Below are 20928 nucleotides of genomic sequence, written 5' to 3' on the forward strand. Positions count from 1 at the left end.
TCCTTGCTGTCCCCAGTCCACCTGGTCGTGCTGCTGCTCCAGTTTCAACTATTCTGCCTGCGGCTATGGAACCCTGACCTGTTCACCGGATGTGCTACCTGTCCCAGACCTGCTGTTTTCGACTCTCTAGAGACAGCAGGAGCGATAGAGATACTCTGAATGATCGGCTATGAAAAGCCAACTGACATTCACTCCTGAGGACATTCACTCCTGACCTGTTGCACCCTCGACAACCACTGTGATTATTGTCATTTGACCCTGCTGGTCATTTATCGCCACCCCTCATAGCCTGGTTCCTCTCTAGGTTTCTTCCCAGGTTCTCGCCTTTCTAGGGAGTTTTTCCTAGCCACCGTGCTTCTACATCTGCATTGCTGTTTGGGGTTTTAGGCTGGGTTTCTGTACAGCACTTTTTGATATCAGCTGATGTAAGAAGGGCTTTATAAATCAATCGATTTGATTAGTTGAGCATGAAAAACCCAGCAATGTCGCAGTTCTTGACACAAACCGGTGTGCCTGTCACCTACTACCATACCCCATTCAAAGGCACTTAAATCTTTTGTCTTGCCCATTCACCCTCTGAAAGAACACGTACACAATTCATGTCTCAATTTTCTCAAGGCTTAAAAATCTGTCTTTAACCTGTCAACTCCCCTTCATCTACACCGACTGAAGTGGGTTTAACAAGTTACATTGATAAGAGATCATAGCTTTCACGTGGATTCACCTGGTCAGTCTGTCATAGAAAGAGCAGGTGTTCATAATGTTTTGTACACTCAGTGTATATTCATATTCCCACAACGGACACTGACCTCTGGCCCATCTACCCATTCAGGTGGTTCAGAGGTTGGAGGAAATGCATAGTTCTTCTGGCATTCTTCACTGTAGGGATGATGCCAAGTTTCCACCAGACGTGACACTTGGCATTCAGGCTCAATCTTGGTTTCATGAGACCAGAGAATCTTATATATACATTCAATTCACTGTGCTTATGAACGTTTTGTGGACATAAAATACATCAATAGGATTCTAAATGGTTAAAAGTTCACATTTGGGATCGAGCTAATGATTAGCCCAATAGGTTAAATGCAGACAGGCAACCCAATGCTTTACCTATTTATTTATCACCACTCTGCTGCATCAGTTGGGCTACAGATGATATTACTTATTGTGAATATGATACCTGATAATATGGACCATGCATAGGCTATATGCATGGTCCAATATGTTAAAATCATTTCAACAAAAATTTTACCAATACGTTTGTTGGGCTCATTTCTGGAGGTGGAAATTATATTTCAGATGGTGTCAGTATAATTTTATTTTCATTCATTTGGAAGTAGAATGTCCTTTTGAACAGTCACCAGAGCTGAGCTTCTCAGTCCTTCTAAATACATTTTAGAACAGAAGACAGACTTACTTCATTCATTGTAAAATGAATGTAAAATGAATAAGCGAATTCATAATAATGGTCTTACAGAATGGACAGGCACCACCGGTGAGCAGTGAGTGATGAGACCTTGAGACATGTGCAACCACATGATCAAACCATTGTTGCTATTCCTTTTTGCAAACGGACTTTATTCAAGAGTATTGAGGAAGTGAACGTTTACTTTAAGTTAAAGAAAATGTCTTAGTAAAAGAAAAAGCTAATTGAAACAACAAAAAACACACAAATATGTTCAATCTCAAGTTCTCACCAAAATGACAGTCAATTGGCTGTATATAACTTTAATAGCCTTGTAATTGAAGCTTCATTGATAGGAGTGACACACTACACAATCTTACTTCAACCCTATTTCAAATGTATTTCCTATTTTGATTTCACAGATTACCCACGTTTAAAAAAGTGTGATGCATTTACTCATCACATCTATAAAAAGTTCTAGCAAGTGGTAGCCTATATTTTCCGTTTCATATTTCATACATATAGCGAGAAAATATATTTCAGACAATTGAACACAGAGAAGTTGCAAAACAAAGCCACATAAAATGGCACAATGACCAATTTATATGCTGTGAGTCAAAGAAGGTAGACCATTTGACTGAGGAGGAGAAACAGGAAGGGGCTGAGGTTCTGTCCTCTGAGGCTCACACTGCTGCTATTTGTTGGTTTAGGCTCAGGAGTTGGTTTAGGCTCAGGAGTTGGTTTAGGCTCAGGAGTTGGTTTCTCTGTATAATACCGAGGGACATTTTTTCATAGTGTTATCATACTGTATCATCAACTTCTTAAAACTGTTAAGGGAAATTCCAATACTGTATAGATAAAATAGGCTGTTACACTTGGTTGTAAACAAACCTTGAACAGAAAGTTCCACTTGACGAAGAATGTCCTCTGTTGGTATGAAACATGAATAACTCCCACTATCTGTGCTATTGAGATCAATCAGTAGGAGAGAGAAGTTGCCATTTGTCCACTCATCAGAGAACATACTGGTTCTGTTGATGAACTGAGAGTCTTGCTTGGTCAAATCTGCTTTTCCATCAATAATACTGTAGACAGTCGCATCATCTGCGGTTTGCCAAAAAATGGTGACATTTTTATGCTCCTTCTTCTCAATGTATGTGCAAGGCAAGATAACATTATCTCCCTTGAAGCCTTCAACTTTGACCTGCGAAGAGACTTTGGAACAGAGACATAAAAACAGAGACATAAAAATGTGCCTCCAATTAATCCATTTGACACTACAATACTAAATGACTATTTGAAATGAATACCTTGGGGTCCAATCAACAGGATCACACAAACCGGCAACCAGCACCTGTGGAGTCGTGATAGAGCATGTTATGGTTGGGAACGAGACTAGCAGGGTTATAAACACAGTGGCCTGGCTGAACATGAAAAGGAGGCTGAGCAACCAATCCTAACCTAAGAAACTGTTCATTTACTGTGCATTAAAATGACTTTGTAAAGCAACAAAAACAATACAGACCTACTCTTTGTTTCTAAGATGTAAACTAGCCAAAAGATAAGGTCTGCATGGTATTACTTGTAACTGTGGTAACTGAAGGTAATGCAGGTAACAGACGTACAGCAGTCCGCTTGCAGTCCAGTTTAGCGATGCGTAGGTAGACTCATAACCTGCAGTCGCTGCATTTATATCCTTAGGAAGGGTGGTGTCACGCCCTAAAATTAGAGATCCTTTTTATGTCTCTATTTTGGTTTGGTCAGGGCGTGTGTTGGGGTGGGCATTCTATGTTTTCTATTTCTGTGTGTTTGGCTGGGTGTGATTCTCAATCAGAGGCAGCTGTTTATCGTTGTTTCTGATTGAGAACCATACTTAGGTAGCCTTTTCCCACCTGTGTTTTGTGGGTAGTTATTTTCTGTTTTGTGTGTCTGCATCAGACACTCCTCTTCTTCAAACAGCCATTACAGGTGAGTTTAAGGTCATTAAATATTGTCTGGATGAAACATGAGTGGGTGATGGGAGGGTTTAGTAAAAAAGAAAAAATACCTTTAAAAAAATCACAAATATTGTTCTATCTACAGGCTACATTTCAGTTTTTTTTAATTATTTAATTTTTAAAAGTCTGACATTTGGAATTGTTTTAAGGTCATACCATGGATCATTTAGCTATTTGATTTTGAATTGTAGGACCCCTTTAGGTATAAAAAATATATTCCATCTGGCCTTTACTGCTATATAGCCCATAGAAACGCATTGATAAAGGGCTACAAAAAAAGACAGTCAAAAAATAAAGCATAAGGAATACGTTTTTGAAGTGTTTGTCTGTCACGATTGTTTGAATGAGTGGACCAAGGTGCAACGTGGTAGGCGTACATTTTCCTTTATTAAATGTACACCGAACAAAAAGAACAAAATACCAAACCAAACGTGAAGCTAAATAATAGTGCTAACAGGAAACTATCCATAGTCAAGATCCCACAAAGCACAATGGGGAAATGACTATCTAAATATGATCCCCAATCAGAGACAACGATAAACAGCTGTCTCTGATTGCGAACCATACCAGGCCAACATAAATTACTAATCACCTAGATGACCCACCCTAGTCACTATCACGCCCCAACCAACAGAGAATAAACAGCTCTCTATGGTCAGGGCGTGACACTGTCCTATATCTAAGAGATATAAGAAAGCTCAGGAAATATATCTCGCTATATATTTTTACACATATTTAACCCCTTATTTCTGTTGGAACAAAACTACCTCCATACTTCCCTGGGTTACCTTTAGACCAGTCCCATGACAAAACGAAGAACTCCATAGTGTTCATGAGTCTCCCCTTTCTATACAGTGATCATATTAGTTTGTAGGTCAAACCGTTCGGATGCATACAGAAGCTTTGGTGAGATGACCGATTTTCGCGATGTCTCATGGTCTGACAAACAGCTTATAGCTCTGCCACTTTCCACCTCAGCTGCGGAAGGGCGACATAGGCGGAGTGGTCGATTGCGACACAGCCCACGCGTGTATTTATTTTATCTGTAGCTTAAATTTAGGGATTCTGATAGGGATGTTTTTATTATGTTTCTTTGAATATACTCAATGAGGTTTTAAGGCTACCTGGCATTAGTGCGAAGTCCAAGGCTAAAATAACTATGTGTGCCAAGCATGCCACATAACATACATGCCTAATGCTTTTGCAAAGGACACAAACAGTTGTTGATCGAATAAGGCAAAAAGGGCCATGTTTAATTCAATAACAGAAAAGCTGCGAAATGGACAGTTGAGAATAAAAATAGTAGAGATGGAAGATTTGATAGTGGCTAAAGAGGATGCTATCAGTGCTGGCTATGTTATGTGTGATGATTGTGAGGTGCTATACAAATTCCACAGTCACAACACAGGGATTTCAAATAAGCCTATGGCACATCAAGGGAACTGTAGCCTACTGTTCAGATGGGTTAAATGGAAACTGATATCTGGACATTTACCGTCTATAACCTCACACAGCTGTATTATTAACTCCTAATGCAGAGTGAAGCATTTCTTGCAGTAGAATTATAGGCCTACACACACAGGCTACATTTGGACTGGGGAACAGGAGTGGAGAATGACAGAAGAGAAGCTGCAAGTATCTAATTACAGACAAGTTGACTAACAAATAGCCTACCAAAATGTCGGAAATGATGAGCAGAAACATATAAAATCAGGCAACAATAAACCAAATTCTGCAACACCTGTCAAAAAATCGTTCTGCGGTCTCTGACTGTAGCGTGCACGCATTTTCTATATTAGCGGGTTTGGGTTGGGTGAGGACCTCATATTTTCACTTTATCACATATAGTCCGGCGGTTGCCAATGGGTTTTTAAATTGCGTGTGAACAAACAACTGACCCGCGCACCACTAATACAGGCCTATCAACATTGAGATAACAGGAACGGACCGTCTTTACAAAACACTTCTTACATACATAAGAACAGTTACATTTGTTCGGTAGACAGATTTTTCATGAAATTATGGATTTAATCATTAATAACACACATTTTCGTTACTGTCCAATGATTAATTACAACACAAATATATTTCCCCTCCACGTTTTTCAAAGCTTTCATCTAGTAATTTTAGAATCACTGAAGTGGCCGAAGGTAGACATCAATCACCCTTTGTGTTATCAGGGCTTGATAGTAACCATTTTTTACTTGTTTGAAGGCTCAAATCATATCAAATCAAATTGTATCGGTCACATACACGTGTTTAGCAGATGTTATTGCGGATGTAGCAAATGCGTGTGTTTCTAGCCCCCGACAGTGCAGTAATACCTAACAATTTGACAACATATACACACACATCTAAGTAAAGGAATGGACTTAAGAATATATAAATATATGGAGGAGCAAGTCACTTGTCCCCCCCCCCCCCCCAAAAAAGGTCTGTAAAGCCATGGGCCAAAAAGGTCTGTAAAGCCATGGGCCAAAAAGGTCTGTAAAGCCATGGGCCAAAAAGGTCTGTAAAGCCATGGGCCAAAAAGGTCTGTAAAGCCATGGGCCAAAAAGGTCTGTAAAGCCATGGGCCAAAAAGGTCTGTAAAAGCCATGGGCCAAAAAGGTGACTGAAAACTGTGTTGTATGATGCATGGAACCACTTCACAAAATAGCATTCATTATTTTCACTGGTATTGACAATGGAAGGCTGCTGGTCTCTGATCCCATGTATTATATAGTATCTCCTGCTGTTGTGGCTTTGAGCAAGGCACTTAACCCCCCACAAAGTAAAATACTACACTGATGGGCTACTGTGTAAAACACATGTGGTCCGTCAACCTCCATCTGGAGAGCTTCTGGGTGTGTAGTCTTTTGATCCAACCCTGCTGGAACACACCAGCTTATCAAGGTCCTGTTGAGCAGCTGTTTTACAATGTGGTGTGTTCCAGCAGGGCTGGAGCAAAAGCCTGTACATCCAGTAGCTCTCCTGGAATCACCAGGAGGATGGTTTGCATCCCTGCAACATAATTACAAGCAAAAACATTGTCTTTATAAAATAATTCTCTCACTCAATGAACCAGGGATCAAATGGCTAAGGTGGGGAGGTATTTAAGAAAGTATATATACACTATATATAAATATATATATATGTGTGTTTTATTATTAACAACACTTATATCACAATATACAAACATCTTACAAAAAAATCTACCAAATAACACCGAAACTATGGATTATGGGGTATACATAAGTAAACAAAAATGTACAAGGTTTCACAGGCAATTAGGGTTCGTTTTGCTTTACAGTTTTTCAGATTATGCACCACTTCAAAATAAAATTCGAGTTCAATCATTTAAAAAAATAATGTTGGATTTTTTGCCCACTTGCATGTATGTACTGTAAATAATATTTACCATGCTGTCACGTCTGCTCCCGCTCTTCCCTACCTGCTTCGTCTCTCCAGCGTCAATACGTGACACATGCAGATTCATTGTATATTCTTTAATCTGATATAAATCATGAAACAAAAGTAAAACACCTTTACCATCAAGACGAACCCTAGCACCAGTTGATCTAATAAATACATGTACATCCATCCAAAAGATCTTACTGCAAATACATTCAAAGAACACCACTTGTAGTTTCATTCTCAATTTGACAGAACATACTTCATCGATATCAATTTTAAATTGTCAGTACCTAGTTTACTGGATATATTACATTTATATTTTTTAAAGACACTTCACGGACTTCGTTATTGACACTATGTTCTCCTTAAATTCCATACCGCACTCCCAATTCTATAATTCCAGTATAGTTTTGCAGGAGGAAAAGAAGGCTCGGTACTCATCTTCCTAATAAAATTATTAGTGCACTTTTTATCCTTAACGCATAAACCATTTAATAGGACGCTGAAACTGAATTCCAAATTCCTCTGAAGAATGAAATATCCCTGTATACGTATTATAAGGCATGGAGCTATTGCATCAACAACGATGGCGTACTACTTCGCCATTTAATTTAAGGGGTATTATATTTAGCTCTGTTACATTTTAGGAGAAATTCAATGCCACCAACCTTTGTAAAAACAAGATTTGGAATATATTTCAAATCCTATCCTTAAATTGGAGGCAATTCTTGATCCTTCTAGTCTTAAAGATAATAGGATGTACCAAAATCAAGCACATTTAAACCAGCCATTTAAACCAGCCAGTCGACTTGTTTAATCGTTGCTTTGGGAACATCCAATGCCATTGCAGTATATAGTAGTCTCGATAATCCTTCAATTTTTTTGACAGCAATACACAACCGTTTAAAGACATCTCCCTTAATTAACAACCAAGCAACAAACCTCTAACATTATCAGTGGTGGGATTAAAATTCAATGCGCCCTTTCTGTTTGGTTTTTACATATCTTAATTCCCAGGTATGTATTAAAATTTGTATGGGAATAACGGAAATAAACAATCATTACATATAGCCTTTAATGCAAACAAATCACACTTTTTAAAAAACGTTTAAAGTCAAACCAGATACAGAGGAAAATACATTCAAACAATCCACAGTTTTGGATAACCTCTGTTCAAGCTGGGCAAGATAACCAGATAAGATGTTCATCTATTTGTAAGGTTAAAATATTCAGTGTTCAGGGGAGTTGACAGCATAGGAGTTACTTGTCAATTAGGCTATTCTAAGAATATTTTAAAAACTGTCAGAATTACATGTCCAGTATTGAATAGAGAATCGTAACCATTTTTTTTTTTTTTTAGCGATTGAGAGATGTTTTTATAACCTGAGTATGCAGCATTGGTTTCATCAACGTCAACCGTGCACCAGTATCAACTGCGTTCCGGGCATTTGCGAGAGCCAGTGGAAAATTATTTTAGGACATGACAATGACATTCATACATGCATTGTTAACTAGCGAGAACCAGGCAAACTACACAATATGTTTTGAATTGGCTAGTTAGTCGGTTGTATATCATTATTTTACCAGCTGCACAAATGTCTCTCTCTCGCTCTCTCTCCTCTGGCTACGCCCTACTGGCACACAGCAGGAATTTTCCAGGATTTTGATTGAAGACCCAGCATGGGCTATAACTGGGCAAACAACTCCCTAACTAGCAATGAATATCAACAAATGTGCACACGACTAGGCTCGCTTTGATTTAAAAAAAAAAAAAAAACGCATATCACGACTGCATGATTGAAAGCCCGATTGTGCCTGTCAATGCAGGCCTACACTCTTAAAATGAGTGTTTCAATAAGGGTTCTCCTCTAAGATCCTCAAAGTTAATCGAATAAATGTAGTAGGTGGGGTTAATCGAGGAACCTCCTAAATAGGTGAGGGTTCTTGCAGGAACCTAACTGCCCAACTGAAACGTTTGGATTTTAATTTGAAAGGACAGCAGGTGCAGGCACTTAACATAACAATTTAAAGAACTCCTCACTTTTGTGTCTGTAGGTATACAGAAGAGGAGGCATACAAAGTTATGTCAAGTGGTATTGGTATGTTAGACTGTGGTTTTTTTGATAATGGTTTAAAAGGAAACCTGTTCGATCACCATGCACTGCAAAATCATTCTGGCTACGGAGACAGAGAACATCAACCCGCAAGGCATTCCTATACCTAATCAGTTGTTCTTTGTGGAAGCCCTCTGGCTGTTATGTTTTGTATGTTACTGTTATTATTATTTTTTAATTACTATTAAAAAATGAATCCATTCAATTAAGATGTGTCTTCCGCATTTAACCCAACCCCTCTGAATCAGAGAGGTGCGGGGGCTGCCATGATCGACTTCCACGTCTTCGGTACTGGCCCAGCGCTCTAACCACTAGGCTACCTGCCGCACCATTACACTTTGGGCTCTGCTGGGAGTTAACCTCATATTTTGATCTTCTAATTCTGCTTTGCCACTAAAACCATTATAAACACTGACAACTAAAATATTGTGTAATTGTTATGTGTATTATTATTATTCAAAAATGAAACCTAAAAGTGTATTCAAAATGTTGGAAGATCCATTAAAAGGGGTTATTCGAAGAAATTATAGGGGTTCCCCCACAGTTTCAATTTGAAGAACCCCTGGATACTCCAGGAACTTTTTTTTTGTTTTTGAGTTTACAATAATTAAAGGCGCTGCATTGTCAACCTGATGTCTGCATTGGCCGTGCAGCATTTACGGTAATGCAGAGGTCAGGGCATTCATACTTCTTGCACTTCTGCTCAACAGCTCTGTGCTGTTCCGCGATCTGTTGTGAAGGGTAGGTTGGAAGATGGCGGCGAGTGCATACGAGATTTCAGCTTGTTCCGAGTAACCTTAACTTTTTGTCCCTCTCAAACTTAAATGTAACGGAACTTGGCTTATAGTAAACACAGAGAACAACGCTTAGTTGACCGCTAATTTGATCTGAAACTTTGAGAAATGGAAGAAAAAAATGTGCGAAAGAGCAAAGGGAGGAGTAGGCCGTTTCTAGCTGAGCACTCATACATTGGAGAAAAACCGCCATCTGACTCCTCGGGAGAAGAAATGGCGAATTCTGGACATTCGGTTGATTCTGAACATGCAGTCAAAAGTCCTGCACCCAAAAAGACACAAAGAATTGTCTTTGCGCGAACTACATACAGGTCAACATAATCGATGCTATCTGCAAAGATAAACGAAAGAGCCGATGGTCTGGAGAAAATTATACGTGAAAACACATAAATAGTTGACTTCGAGATCTCTCTGAATCATGCATATAAGAGTATCGAAGAGCTTAAACTTGCAAACACTGCTACTTCTGAGAAATGCACTGTACAGGAGAAGACCATCGCAGGCCTGCAAGAGCGCTTATCCGAAGCAGAGCGATACCGGAGAAGGTGGGGGCTACGGCTTTACGGTGTCCCCGAGGACCTGAGAATGTGAAGCGCTTAGTAAGATACACCTGTAACCGTGTGGCACCGGACTTCCCCGATGGATATATGGATATGTCTGTGGATGTCGCTCATCGTATTGGGAAGAAACAAGATACCATCGTCAGCCGCTCGATCATCATTCCGTTTGCTTTTCGCACAGTGAGAGATGCAGTTTGGAAGAAAGCAAAGGAAAGCACCTTTCTGAAAGAGAGAATTTAGATTCGGTGAGGACCTGACTGCAGCAGACAAGGCAGCAAAGGCAAAATTGTGGCCTCTTGTACAACAGGTCCGAAATCAAGGAAAGGGTGGATACTACTACAGGTGGATACTACAGGGGAATCCGAGCCTTTTTCACCGACGGAAAATAAATACGACCGGGGTGATTTGTTCTGTCGGTGGGTTTACAAGGTAGCTCCTTCCCCACTGCAAACTGAGCGTTCTATTTTTGAATTATGGTGTTACTGTTTACAAGTTAAGACTTCTGTTAATACATATATGAAGCAACTTTTTATAGAAAGGGTAGAGTTGAGATTGCATAGGATTTTTTGTTTGTTTTTGTAAGGACTGCAACGCAGATCTTGTATTTGTTCAAGAAACACATTCATGCAAAGAGGACTATAATTATTGGGGCAATGTCATTTTTTGGGGGGGCCATGGGACTAATTATTCAGCTGGTGTTGCAATTTTAGCACACAATTTCAAAGGGAAATGTTTGTTTACTCAAATGGACACCAATGGACATTGGCTAGTAGTGGTCATCAACCACATGGACAGATTATTTGTGTCGTGTAATGTATATGAATTAGAGGTCGACCGATTAATTGGAATGGACGATTAATTAGGGCCGATTTAAAGTTTTGATAACAATTGTAAATCTGTATTTTTGGGCGCCGATTTAAAAAAAAAAAATAAAAAAAAAATTAAAAAAAATTAAAAAACCTTTTAACTAGGCAAGTCAGTTAAGAACACATTCTTATTTTCAATGACGGCCTAGGAACGGTGGGTTAACTGCCTTGTTCAGGGGCAGAACGACAGATTTTCACCTTGTCAGCTCGGGCATCCAATCTTGCAACCTTACAGTTAACTAGTCCAACGCAATAACGACCTGCCTCTCTCTCGTTGCACTCCACAAAGAGACTGCCTGTTACGTGAATGCAGTAAGCCAAGGTAAGTTGCTAGCTAGCATTAAACTTATCTTATAAAAAACAATCAATCATAATCACTAGTTAACCTGTAGTGACGCCCAGCCCATGAATGGGACCGTTATCATCATCTGACATTTAATTAGCATAACGCAACAGACAAATCTTCCTAGAAAATATTCCTATTCATGAAAATCACAAGTGAAATATATTGGAACACAGCCTTTTGTTAATAATCACCCTGTCATCTCAGATTTTCAAAATATGCTTTACACAAACGCTTGTCTAGCGTTGGCTGTAAGTTTATCATAGCCTAGCATAGCATTATGCCTTGCTAGCAGCAGGCAAACTTGTCACGGAAATCAGAAAAGCAATCAAATTAAATCGTTTACCTATGATGAACTTCGGATGTTTTCACTCACGAGACCCCCAGGTAGACAGCCAAAGTTCATTTTCTTCCCAAAATATTATTTTTGTAGGCGAAATGGCTCCGTTTGTTCTTCACGTTTGGCTGAGAAATCGCCCGGAAATTGCGGTCACCACAACGCCGAAAAATATTCTAAATTAGCTCCATAACATCGACAGAAACATGGCAAACGTTGTTTAGAATCCATCCTCAAGGTGTTTTTCTAATATCTATTCGATAATATATCCGTCGGGGCCACCATGTGACCACTTACGCAATGTGCCCCCATACGGCTATTCTTCAACAGAAATGCGTAAAACTATGTCACAATGCTGTAGACACCTTGGGGAATACGTAGAAAGCGTAAGCTCGTTGATGGTACATTCACAGCCATATAGGGAGTCATTGGAACGCAGCGCTTTCAAAACCTGGGGCACTTCCGGATTGGATTTTTCTAAGGCTTTCGCCTGCAACATCAGTTCTGTTATACTCACAGACAATATCGTTACAGTTTTGGAAATTTTAGTGTTTTCTATCCAAAGCTGTCAATTATATGCATATTCTAGCATCTTTTCCTGACAAAATATCCCGTTTAAAACGGGAACGTTTTTTTCCAAAAAATGAAAATACTGCCCCCTAACACCAAGAGGTTTTAACTACACATGGTTGATGATATTACTAGATATTATCTTGCGTGTCCTGCGTTGCATATAATCTGACTGAGCATACAAGCAGACAAGTATCTGACTGAGCGGTGGTAGGCAGAAGCAGGAGCGTAAACATTCATTCAAACAGCACTTTCGTGCGTTTTGTAACCGAAGTGAAATGGCTAGCTAGTTAACTAGAGGGACGGAAGCTATACTGTTACACTGGCAATACTAAAGTGCCTATAAGAACATCCAATAGTCAAAGGTTAATGAAATACAAATGGTATAGAGGGGAAATAGTCCTATAATTCCTATAATAACTACAACCTAAATCTTCTTACCTGGGAATATTGAAGACTCGTGTTAAAAGGAACCACCATATGTTCTCATGTTCTGAGCAAGGAACTGAAACGTTAGCTTTCTTGCATAGCACATATTGCACTTTTACTTTCTTCTCCAACACATTGTTTTTGCATTATTTAAACCAAATTGAACAGGTGTCATTATTTACTTGAGGCTAAATTGATTTTATTGATGTAATATATTAAGTTAGAATAAGTGTTCATTCAGTATTGTTGTAATTGTCATTATTACAAACAAAAACAAAAAAATTGTCCGCTTAATCGGTATTGGCTTTTTTGGTCCTCCAATAATCGGTATCGGCGTTGACAAATCATAATCGGTCGAACTCTAATATGGATACTGTTCTATTCCTCCAAATAACTTACTTCTAGAGGAAATTGAAGAAATTAAGTCTTCTGAGAAAATATCCATCCAGTCAGATTTTAGTTGTAGATTTTAAATGGGTTATTCTAATGAGACGGATAGATTGTCCCATAGGCCTAACATTGGTGTGAACAAGTTGGTGAATTTCTGCCAAAGCCTGGACTTAATTGACATATGGAGAGTTAAAAAACCTGGAGAGTAACAATACACATGGAGTAATAGAGATCGTTCTCTACAATCAAGAATTGACTTGTGGGCGATAACCTCTAGTCTTGAGCCCAACACTGTAGAGGTAAAAATACTGCCTGCAGTCCTGACGGATCATAAAGTCATATGGCTGACTGTAAGAATGTGCAATAATGATGATAAGAAATACTCTGGTGGTTATTGGAAATGAAATAACTCATTGTTATTGCATGATGAAAAATGTGATTAAGAATCTAATTTCTGTTTACTGGAGTTTAGCTACATCTAATGCAGAATATGGGAAATATTGGGAACTGCTGAAATTTAAAATCCGCTCAGCCTGTATTACTTATGGAAAACAGCTTGCTTTAAGAAGGAGATGCCAGGTAGTTTAACTCTCTAAGACAATTGCCGACATCACAGAGATTGAGCATCTTGATCTTAATGAGGAAGCTAAATTGAATGATTTACAGAATCGACTAGACACATTGTATGAGGAAAATGCTAGAGGAGCCTTCATAAGATCCAGAAAACAATGGCTTGAAAAAGGCAAAAAGAACAGTAGCTACTTTTTTAATTTGGAAGAGAGTAGAGGGGAACTCGACATACTTCGGAAATGTAAGATTAATGGGGTTACCACTGAGGATAGAGAGGTGTTATCAGACTAAGTTTTATGAGAATCTTTACTCCTTAGATAACAATTTGAGTGATTATAAGGATCTCCTTGATTCTATAGAGAATGTTAATTCGGTTAGTGAAGAAATCAATCGGTCATGTTGTCAAGAATGATCCATTATAGACATCCAGTACGGGGTTGCTCAGTTAAAAAATAACAAATCTCCAGGTTGTGATGGATTAACCTCTGAATTTTACAAAACCTCTGAAGAAATAGCACCTTTTTTTACTTGAAACCTTTAAGGAGACTAAAGAAGGGAGAACTACCTGCCTCTCTGAAGCAAGGGGTTATTACTCTTATACCTGAACCACACAAGGATCTCTTAAATATTGATAATTGGTGTCCAATCACATTCCTAAATAACAACTACAACATTATAGCCTTAATCTTTGCAAAAAGGTTAAAGCCTTCCTTGAATGATCTGATTGATGAATGTCAATCAGGGTTTATGAAAGGGTGCCATATATCTAATAATCTGAGGCTGCTGTTAGACTTGGTTGAGTATTGTGATCTATTAGATGACTTCCCTGTTATCCTATTTTGGGATTTTCAGAAAGCATAGTAAGTCACAATTTTATCTTTGATTGTCTTAAGCATTTGAAATTGTCGTTTTGTTGTTGTTGATGCTATTAGAACTCTGTATAATGGTGGCAATAGCTGTATCAAACTCTGTCATCGAACATCCTCAAGGTTTAACATTTACAAAGGAATACGACAAAGTTGTCCAATTTCACCTTTTTTATTTTTGTTAGTATCTAAAATCTTATGCTCATTAGTTCATCAAAGTCCATTTGAAGGCATTTACATTCCAGACCAGAGAGATCAAGATATCCCAACAGGCGGATGACACTTCACTTTTTTTGAAAAATGTGTCTCAAACTAGATTATCATTGGATATCGTGAAGCAGTTCTCCAAAATCTTGGCATTAAATCTTTCCAAATGTGAGATGTTTGTTTTGAAAGAAGCTGTCAATCCAGCAGATTGTAACATCTCTGAAAAAGAGAGTGTAACCTACCTCTGTGTAAAGATCATTCACAACCTTAAGATATTTGGTGATCTTAATTTGAACCCTGTAACTGAATCTGTCAAAAATAATTATCCTCATGGTTAGGGAGGGATTTAAGTCTTCAAGGAAGGGTGCTTTAATCCAAAGCTATCTCGTGCATCCTATCTTTTTTTTAAATCTATTGACATTCCCAAATCCACGTGCTGTACCTTAGATAGGCTATTGTACAACTTCATATGGAAAAACAAGCCACATAAGATAAAAAGAGATGTTATCACCAACAGGGTTTGTGACGGCGGTCTAAATGTCTTAGACTTCACTCTCTTCAATCAGATATCAAAGGTCAACTGGGTTAAAAGGTACATAAAACATCCTCATAGTTTCTGGAATATTATACCTCATTTTGTTTTTCAGAAGTTTGGAGGGCTTCATTTTTTACTACAATGTCCATGTATTGTGGGTAAACATCCTGTGAAACTGGCGGCTTTTCACAAGCAGGCTTTAATGTGCTGGGCTTTGTTGTATAAACACAACTTTTCACCTCATAAAGGTTTTATATGGAACAATGGGTCAATAGTACATAGAAACAAGATGTTATTTAACCATAAATGGTTCTTGAAAAACATTGTCCTTGTCAGCCAGTTAGTTAATATTAGTGGGAATCTATTTACACAGAGAGAATTTATGGAAAGATACAACTTTGAGGTTTCAAGCAAGGAATATGACACTGTTATTAAAGCTATACCTAGTGGGATAAAAACTTTACTTCAGAATAATGCATATTTTGAAATATCTCCAATTGTAACCGATATTCAGGTGAATGGCATTGGTCTACTAGATACGAAATTCAACAATCGTTTATTAAGGGACATTTTCTACAGGAAGTCTATTCCCTCTGCGATATTTTGTTGGGCTTCATCGTTTGATGTAAACTGGCGCAGTGCTTGGCTTACTCCACGCAAATTTATGGTGACCAATAAAGTAAACATCTCCTTTAAGATTATCTATAGATTCTATCTGTGTAATAGCTTGATTTCTAAGTATATACCTGATGTTACCAGTGAATGCCGTTTTTGTGAACTAGAAACGGAATCTATTGAACACTTATTCTGAAATTGTTTATATAGTGAGGTGTCCTGGACTGATGTAAAACTATATCTTGGCCTTAAATTGCATACAACCATGGCAATTTCTAAGTTTGACATATTATTTTACAACACTGATTCCACAATTGAACGTGAGTATGTCATAAATCTCTTTATTTTATTAGGAACATTTTTGTTACACAAATCAAAATTCAGAAAGACCCCTTTTCTTATTTTTTAAATCTGATTTGGAAAACTATTTAGTCTTTAAAACATATACAAAACAAAATGTCAAAATTGATTCGCTATATGTCTGTATTTGATATAATGTGGATAATATTTATATTACTTTTTTCTCATTTCTTTGTGGAATCCCTCAGGCTGTTATGTTTGTTTTGCATGTTACTGTTATTAAAATATTATTTTTTAAAGATCTGTTGTGAAGGAAGTGAGTTTTTGTTTTTCAGGACCTCCCGCCCCCACTTACAGTGAACCAATCATGTCAATGCAGCGCTATATGGAGCCCTCCGCATTGTTACAACGCTTCGGATGCACACAGCAATGCAGTACGGAGCTCAATTTTCACATCAAGCATAAATTGTCTCTTGTACTCTGATAAATTCTGCAGATATTGGGAGGACAGTGTTACATGTTGCATGCAGAGGGAACTGATTTAATTCTGATCTGAGTAGCCGAGTTGTTTTGATAATGTGATTTATGCGTGATTTAATTCTAAATTATTCTTGTCCAAGCAGACAAGTGCTAATAATGTTGAGCCCTGGTTATCATGTTTGGCAGATATGAAAGAAAATACATTGTCTAGCTATGGCGGAATAGAAAAATGGCGGCCATGACCGCCAGGAGGAGTTTTTGTGATGGCTCCACGTCTGAAAATGTTCAGGACCCCAAACTGTACAAGTGTAGACTCACCAAGTTTTATGCTTTTATGAAAACGTGAACAATTCACCAAAAAATGTGGCACCGATCACCAGTGGGATGCAGTGGGAACACCTGCAGTGCTTACTATTTTCAGTAGATGGTGCTGTTCAACCAGTTAAAACACACCCGGTCAAATTGTGTAGTAGTGTACCACTGTAAGTGATGATGGACCAATAATTTAGCTTAAAGCTGCAATATATACTTTTAGGGCTATCCAACAAAATTCACATAGAAATGTGAGTTATAGATCTGTCTGTCAAGTAAGGACAAAAAGACAAGTGCAAATTTGCACAGATTAAATGACCTGTATAATATTGATGCAGTTCTTTGACCACAGACTCGCCTCAAAGCCCTGAATAAAGTTTGCTTGTTTGCAGCACTCCTAAACAGTTGGTTTTGAGGGATGTCTGAATAGAAGACAGTTACAGTACAACTGGATTGACCCTTCATGTATAAATGGACACACTACATCATCGCATTTTAGTAAAGTATAACTCATGGCAAAGTAGGGGAACGTTAACAAACAATATAATTACTGACTAGCAGTGAAAAGCATATTCAGTAGACACTTTTAGTCATCACTGTAACAATGTCACACGACTACCATCATTTTACACTAAGCATTTCTAAGCATGTTCTTAGCTTGCCCTTATGGATCATGCATTATACTGCAAAACTAATTATTGATGCAAGTTCAGGATTTAATCGTCTTGGTGCTGTGTCACTGACTTCAGGGGTAAATGTAATAAACAATGCAGTGACTATTTCATTTGTTACTTTAAACTTGCATGCAATCAGTGTTATGATATATCGGTATGCTTTTCAGCACGTTATACTGTTGAAGTTGCACTATGGTTGCTAAAATTCTAATAGTTCACCTAATTTCAGTTTATGTGACGAAACAAGCATAGAGAATGTAGAGAATGATTGTACCATCTAAACCGCTGTGAAATATATTTTACATAACCAAAAAGATTGTGTTTTCAGCTGTTTGAAGCTGGTGTACAAAAAGGAAAGTAAAAGACGCAAAAACAAATCTTAAGAATGGGATGCATAGAAATAGCACACACAGAACAGATCTACCGCTTCTTAGACTTGACAGACAGATCTATAACTCACATTTCTATGTGAATTTAGTTGGATAGCCCTAAAAGTATATATTGCAGCTTTAAGCTAAATTATTGGTCCAAATTAGCTGAGACAGATGCAACTGTTTAGGATCTTTACAAAAAGTAATTTACCTCTGGTCTATTTGGCGTCTTGATGTTAGTTTTGAGTTCCTGTTCTGACATGGCAAGGTCAAGATTAGCACTGAAATATAAACCAACAAAATGGGAAAAGTTGATAAACAAAATCAATATGTAAATTCTCTGTAAATGACAAAAAATGTTAAAATATTTCAAATCTCGTATTTCCATTTACTCACCCAGGATCATAACCATCAGAATAACATTCAGAACACTGTAAATGAACAAAAGACAGTTCTCCCATGATGACCTGTAGCTGGAGGTCTGGTTTGGATAGCTGGATGTCTGGTTTGTCTGATTGGGATAGTCAGCATAAACATCTGTGCAATAATGCACATGGAAAAATCACTATATTAAATATGCATGTAGTGATATCCACACAATGCCACTTTACAATTAAAGTACATTAAGTTGGTATACAGTGCATCACACACGCAGCGTTGGGACAACATACGCTTGATGTATTTCAATAAAGATTTATGTTATATTGAAAGGAATTCATCATTGAATAAAATGTGCACTTACCAGCAGTCATGAGTCTGGTACCATTGCTAAATATCAATCTACCCTCTTCTTTTTTTGCACAGTAGAACACTCCACAATCATCTACTGTTACATTCTGTATTAACAATCTATGTCCTGTTAGTAATGAATATTTCTGTCTATAATTCTTATTGTAATAAAACGCAGCAGGACTATTACTAGTGAAAGAGTGGAGTATGGCCAGTGGAGGCTGTGGTTGGTGCTGAATGTACCAGTATGCACTTTCTATGTTAAGAGAACAGTTTATGGTTGTATTCTGTCCAAGTTCCACCAGTGTCTCTGTCAAGCCATCAGCTCCCCGACAGCATATAAAGAGACCTAGAAACAGATCAGGTCATTCATTACATTAAACATTTGATTTGTTTCTTAAGTTAAGTACATGTAGTAACAAAATAATTGTCTTACACAACAGATGTCCCACAACTCTCAGCATCGTCTCAAATGTGTGTTGTTGATTAGATTGGTCTCCTGCTTGTGTAGCAGTGGTCTGTTAGAGCACTCTTTGCTGCTGTACAGACAAACCACTTTCTTGTTTGTTTGTCTTTTTATGGGTGCTAAAGGTCTAAGTCAGATCAATCATCAGGGCCAGCCCTATGTTTTTTTGGGGACCTAAATGAGATTTGGTTGCGGGCCAGTTTGTTTCTTGGACACAGATTAAGCGTAATCCTGGACTAAACACTTTCAATGGAGATTCTCCATTGAGCATCCTTTTGTGTCCAGGACAAGGCTCAATCTGTGACTGGGAAAGTTCAGATAAAGGCATTGGTTTTCATCATATCATATCACATTCAATCATCAACTCCTTTCAGTGCTTATGAAGAGATGAGGAAATGAGCTGAGCTGAGGAAAGGAGAGAAGCAAAGGATACTTGGAAAGGAGTGAGGTGAGGAGGATAGTGGATATCCAAGCCTATTGGCACACAGCCCTTGTATTTATTGTAATAGATACTTTCTGAGTTTCAGAATAAGAGCGAGTGAGCAGACACAGAGAGCATGGGCTCCTGAGTTCTTCTGCAAATAGATGGATTTACAGTTGGATAAACGTAGATAAACTTTTTTCACAGGGACTTGTGCAGGATACTAACCCCAACATCAAAAACTTCATTCCAAGTTACAATTCCATACCTAGAACCTTGATTTTGGACAAAATTACCTGAATGGACTATTGCTACCAAGGATTATCAATAAGGGAACTTCTAACAGACCAAGACCTGCAGAGGAAACATGGCGGAACATGGAAATACCATCCAGCACAAAACTGAGTGAGCAGTGTTCAGTCTGGACCTATTTGTGAAACCAAAAATGTAAGGACAATAATCTAGGTAAATTTAGTTATATACAGCTTAATAAATGGGGCTACTGAGCTGCCAAGCTGCTAGGAAAGAAACTGATGGAAATTAGCACTGAAGTGTGAAGTGAGAGGTGTGAAAACTCTTGAGCCTAAAAATGGCAGGAGAGTTTCACCCTACCCACCCAAATGCAGAGGCCTGGGATAGTCAGGCTATCCAGATGGCCAAAGTGATTTACTTTAAGTAGCAGTTCTCTCTCTGCCGGTCTAACCCCAAGAAGTTCTGGAAAACGGTTAGACCTGGAGGATAAACCCTCCTCCTCACAGCTGCTATGTCTCTTAATGTTGATGATGTGGTTGTTACTGACAAGGAGCACATGGCTGAGCTCTTTAATCACCTCTTCATTAAGTCAGGATTCCTATTTGACTCAGCCATGCCTCCTTCCCTGTCCAACATTTCCTCATCTCCCACCCCTTCTAATGCGACTATCCCCGATACTCCTCCCTCTTTTCCCCTGCCCCGCTACAAACTTTCTCCCTGCAAAGCGGTCACTTAGTCCGAGGTGCTAAAGGAGGTCCTTAATTAAACCTGACCCCCAAAAAACAGCTGGGTCAGATGGTTTAGACCCTTTCTTCTTTAAGGTTGCTGCCCCTATCATCGCCAAGCCGATCTCTGACCTTTTTAACCTATCTCTCCTCTTTGGGGAGGTTCCCATTGCTCTGACCTTTTTAACCCGTGTCTCCTCTCTGG

At 38.5% G+C, this 20928-nt stretch overlaps 1 protein-coding gene across 1 annotated transcript; it reads right to left on the reverse strand.

Annotated features, from left to right (window-relative positions):
• Positions 1–1725: 1725 nt before the first annotated feature.
• On the reverse strand, positions 1726–19408 carry cd80 (CD80-like protein). Its single transcript, NM_001124414.1, is given in 7 exon segments — positions 1726–2169; positions 2297–2620; positions 2716–2759; positions 18342–18411; positions 18527–18667; positions 18873–19208; positions 19296–19408. Coding segments are annotated over 7 exon segments (1092 nt in total). The 5' UTR covers positions 19324–19408; the 3' UTR covers positions 1726–2020.
• Between the last annotated feature and the right edge of the window lie 1520 nt (positions 19409–20928).

The sequence above is a fragment of the Oncorhynchus mykiss genome, chromosome 18 (assembly GCF_013265735.2).
Source record: "Oncorhynchus mykiss isolate Arlee chromosome 18, USDA_OmykA_1.1, whole genome shotgun sequence".
Classification (NCBI taxonomy): Eukaryota; Metazoa; Chordata; class Actinopteri; order Salmoniformes; family Salmonidae; genus Oncorhynchus; species Oncorhynchus mykiss.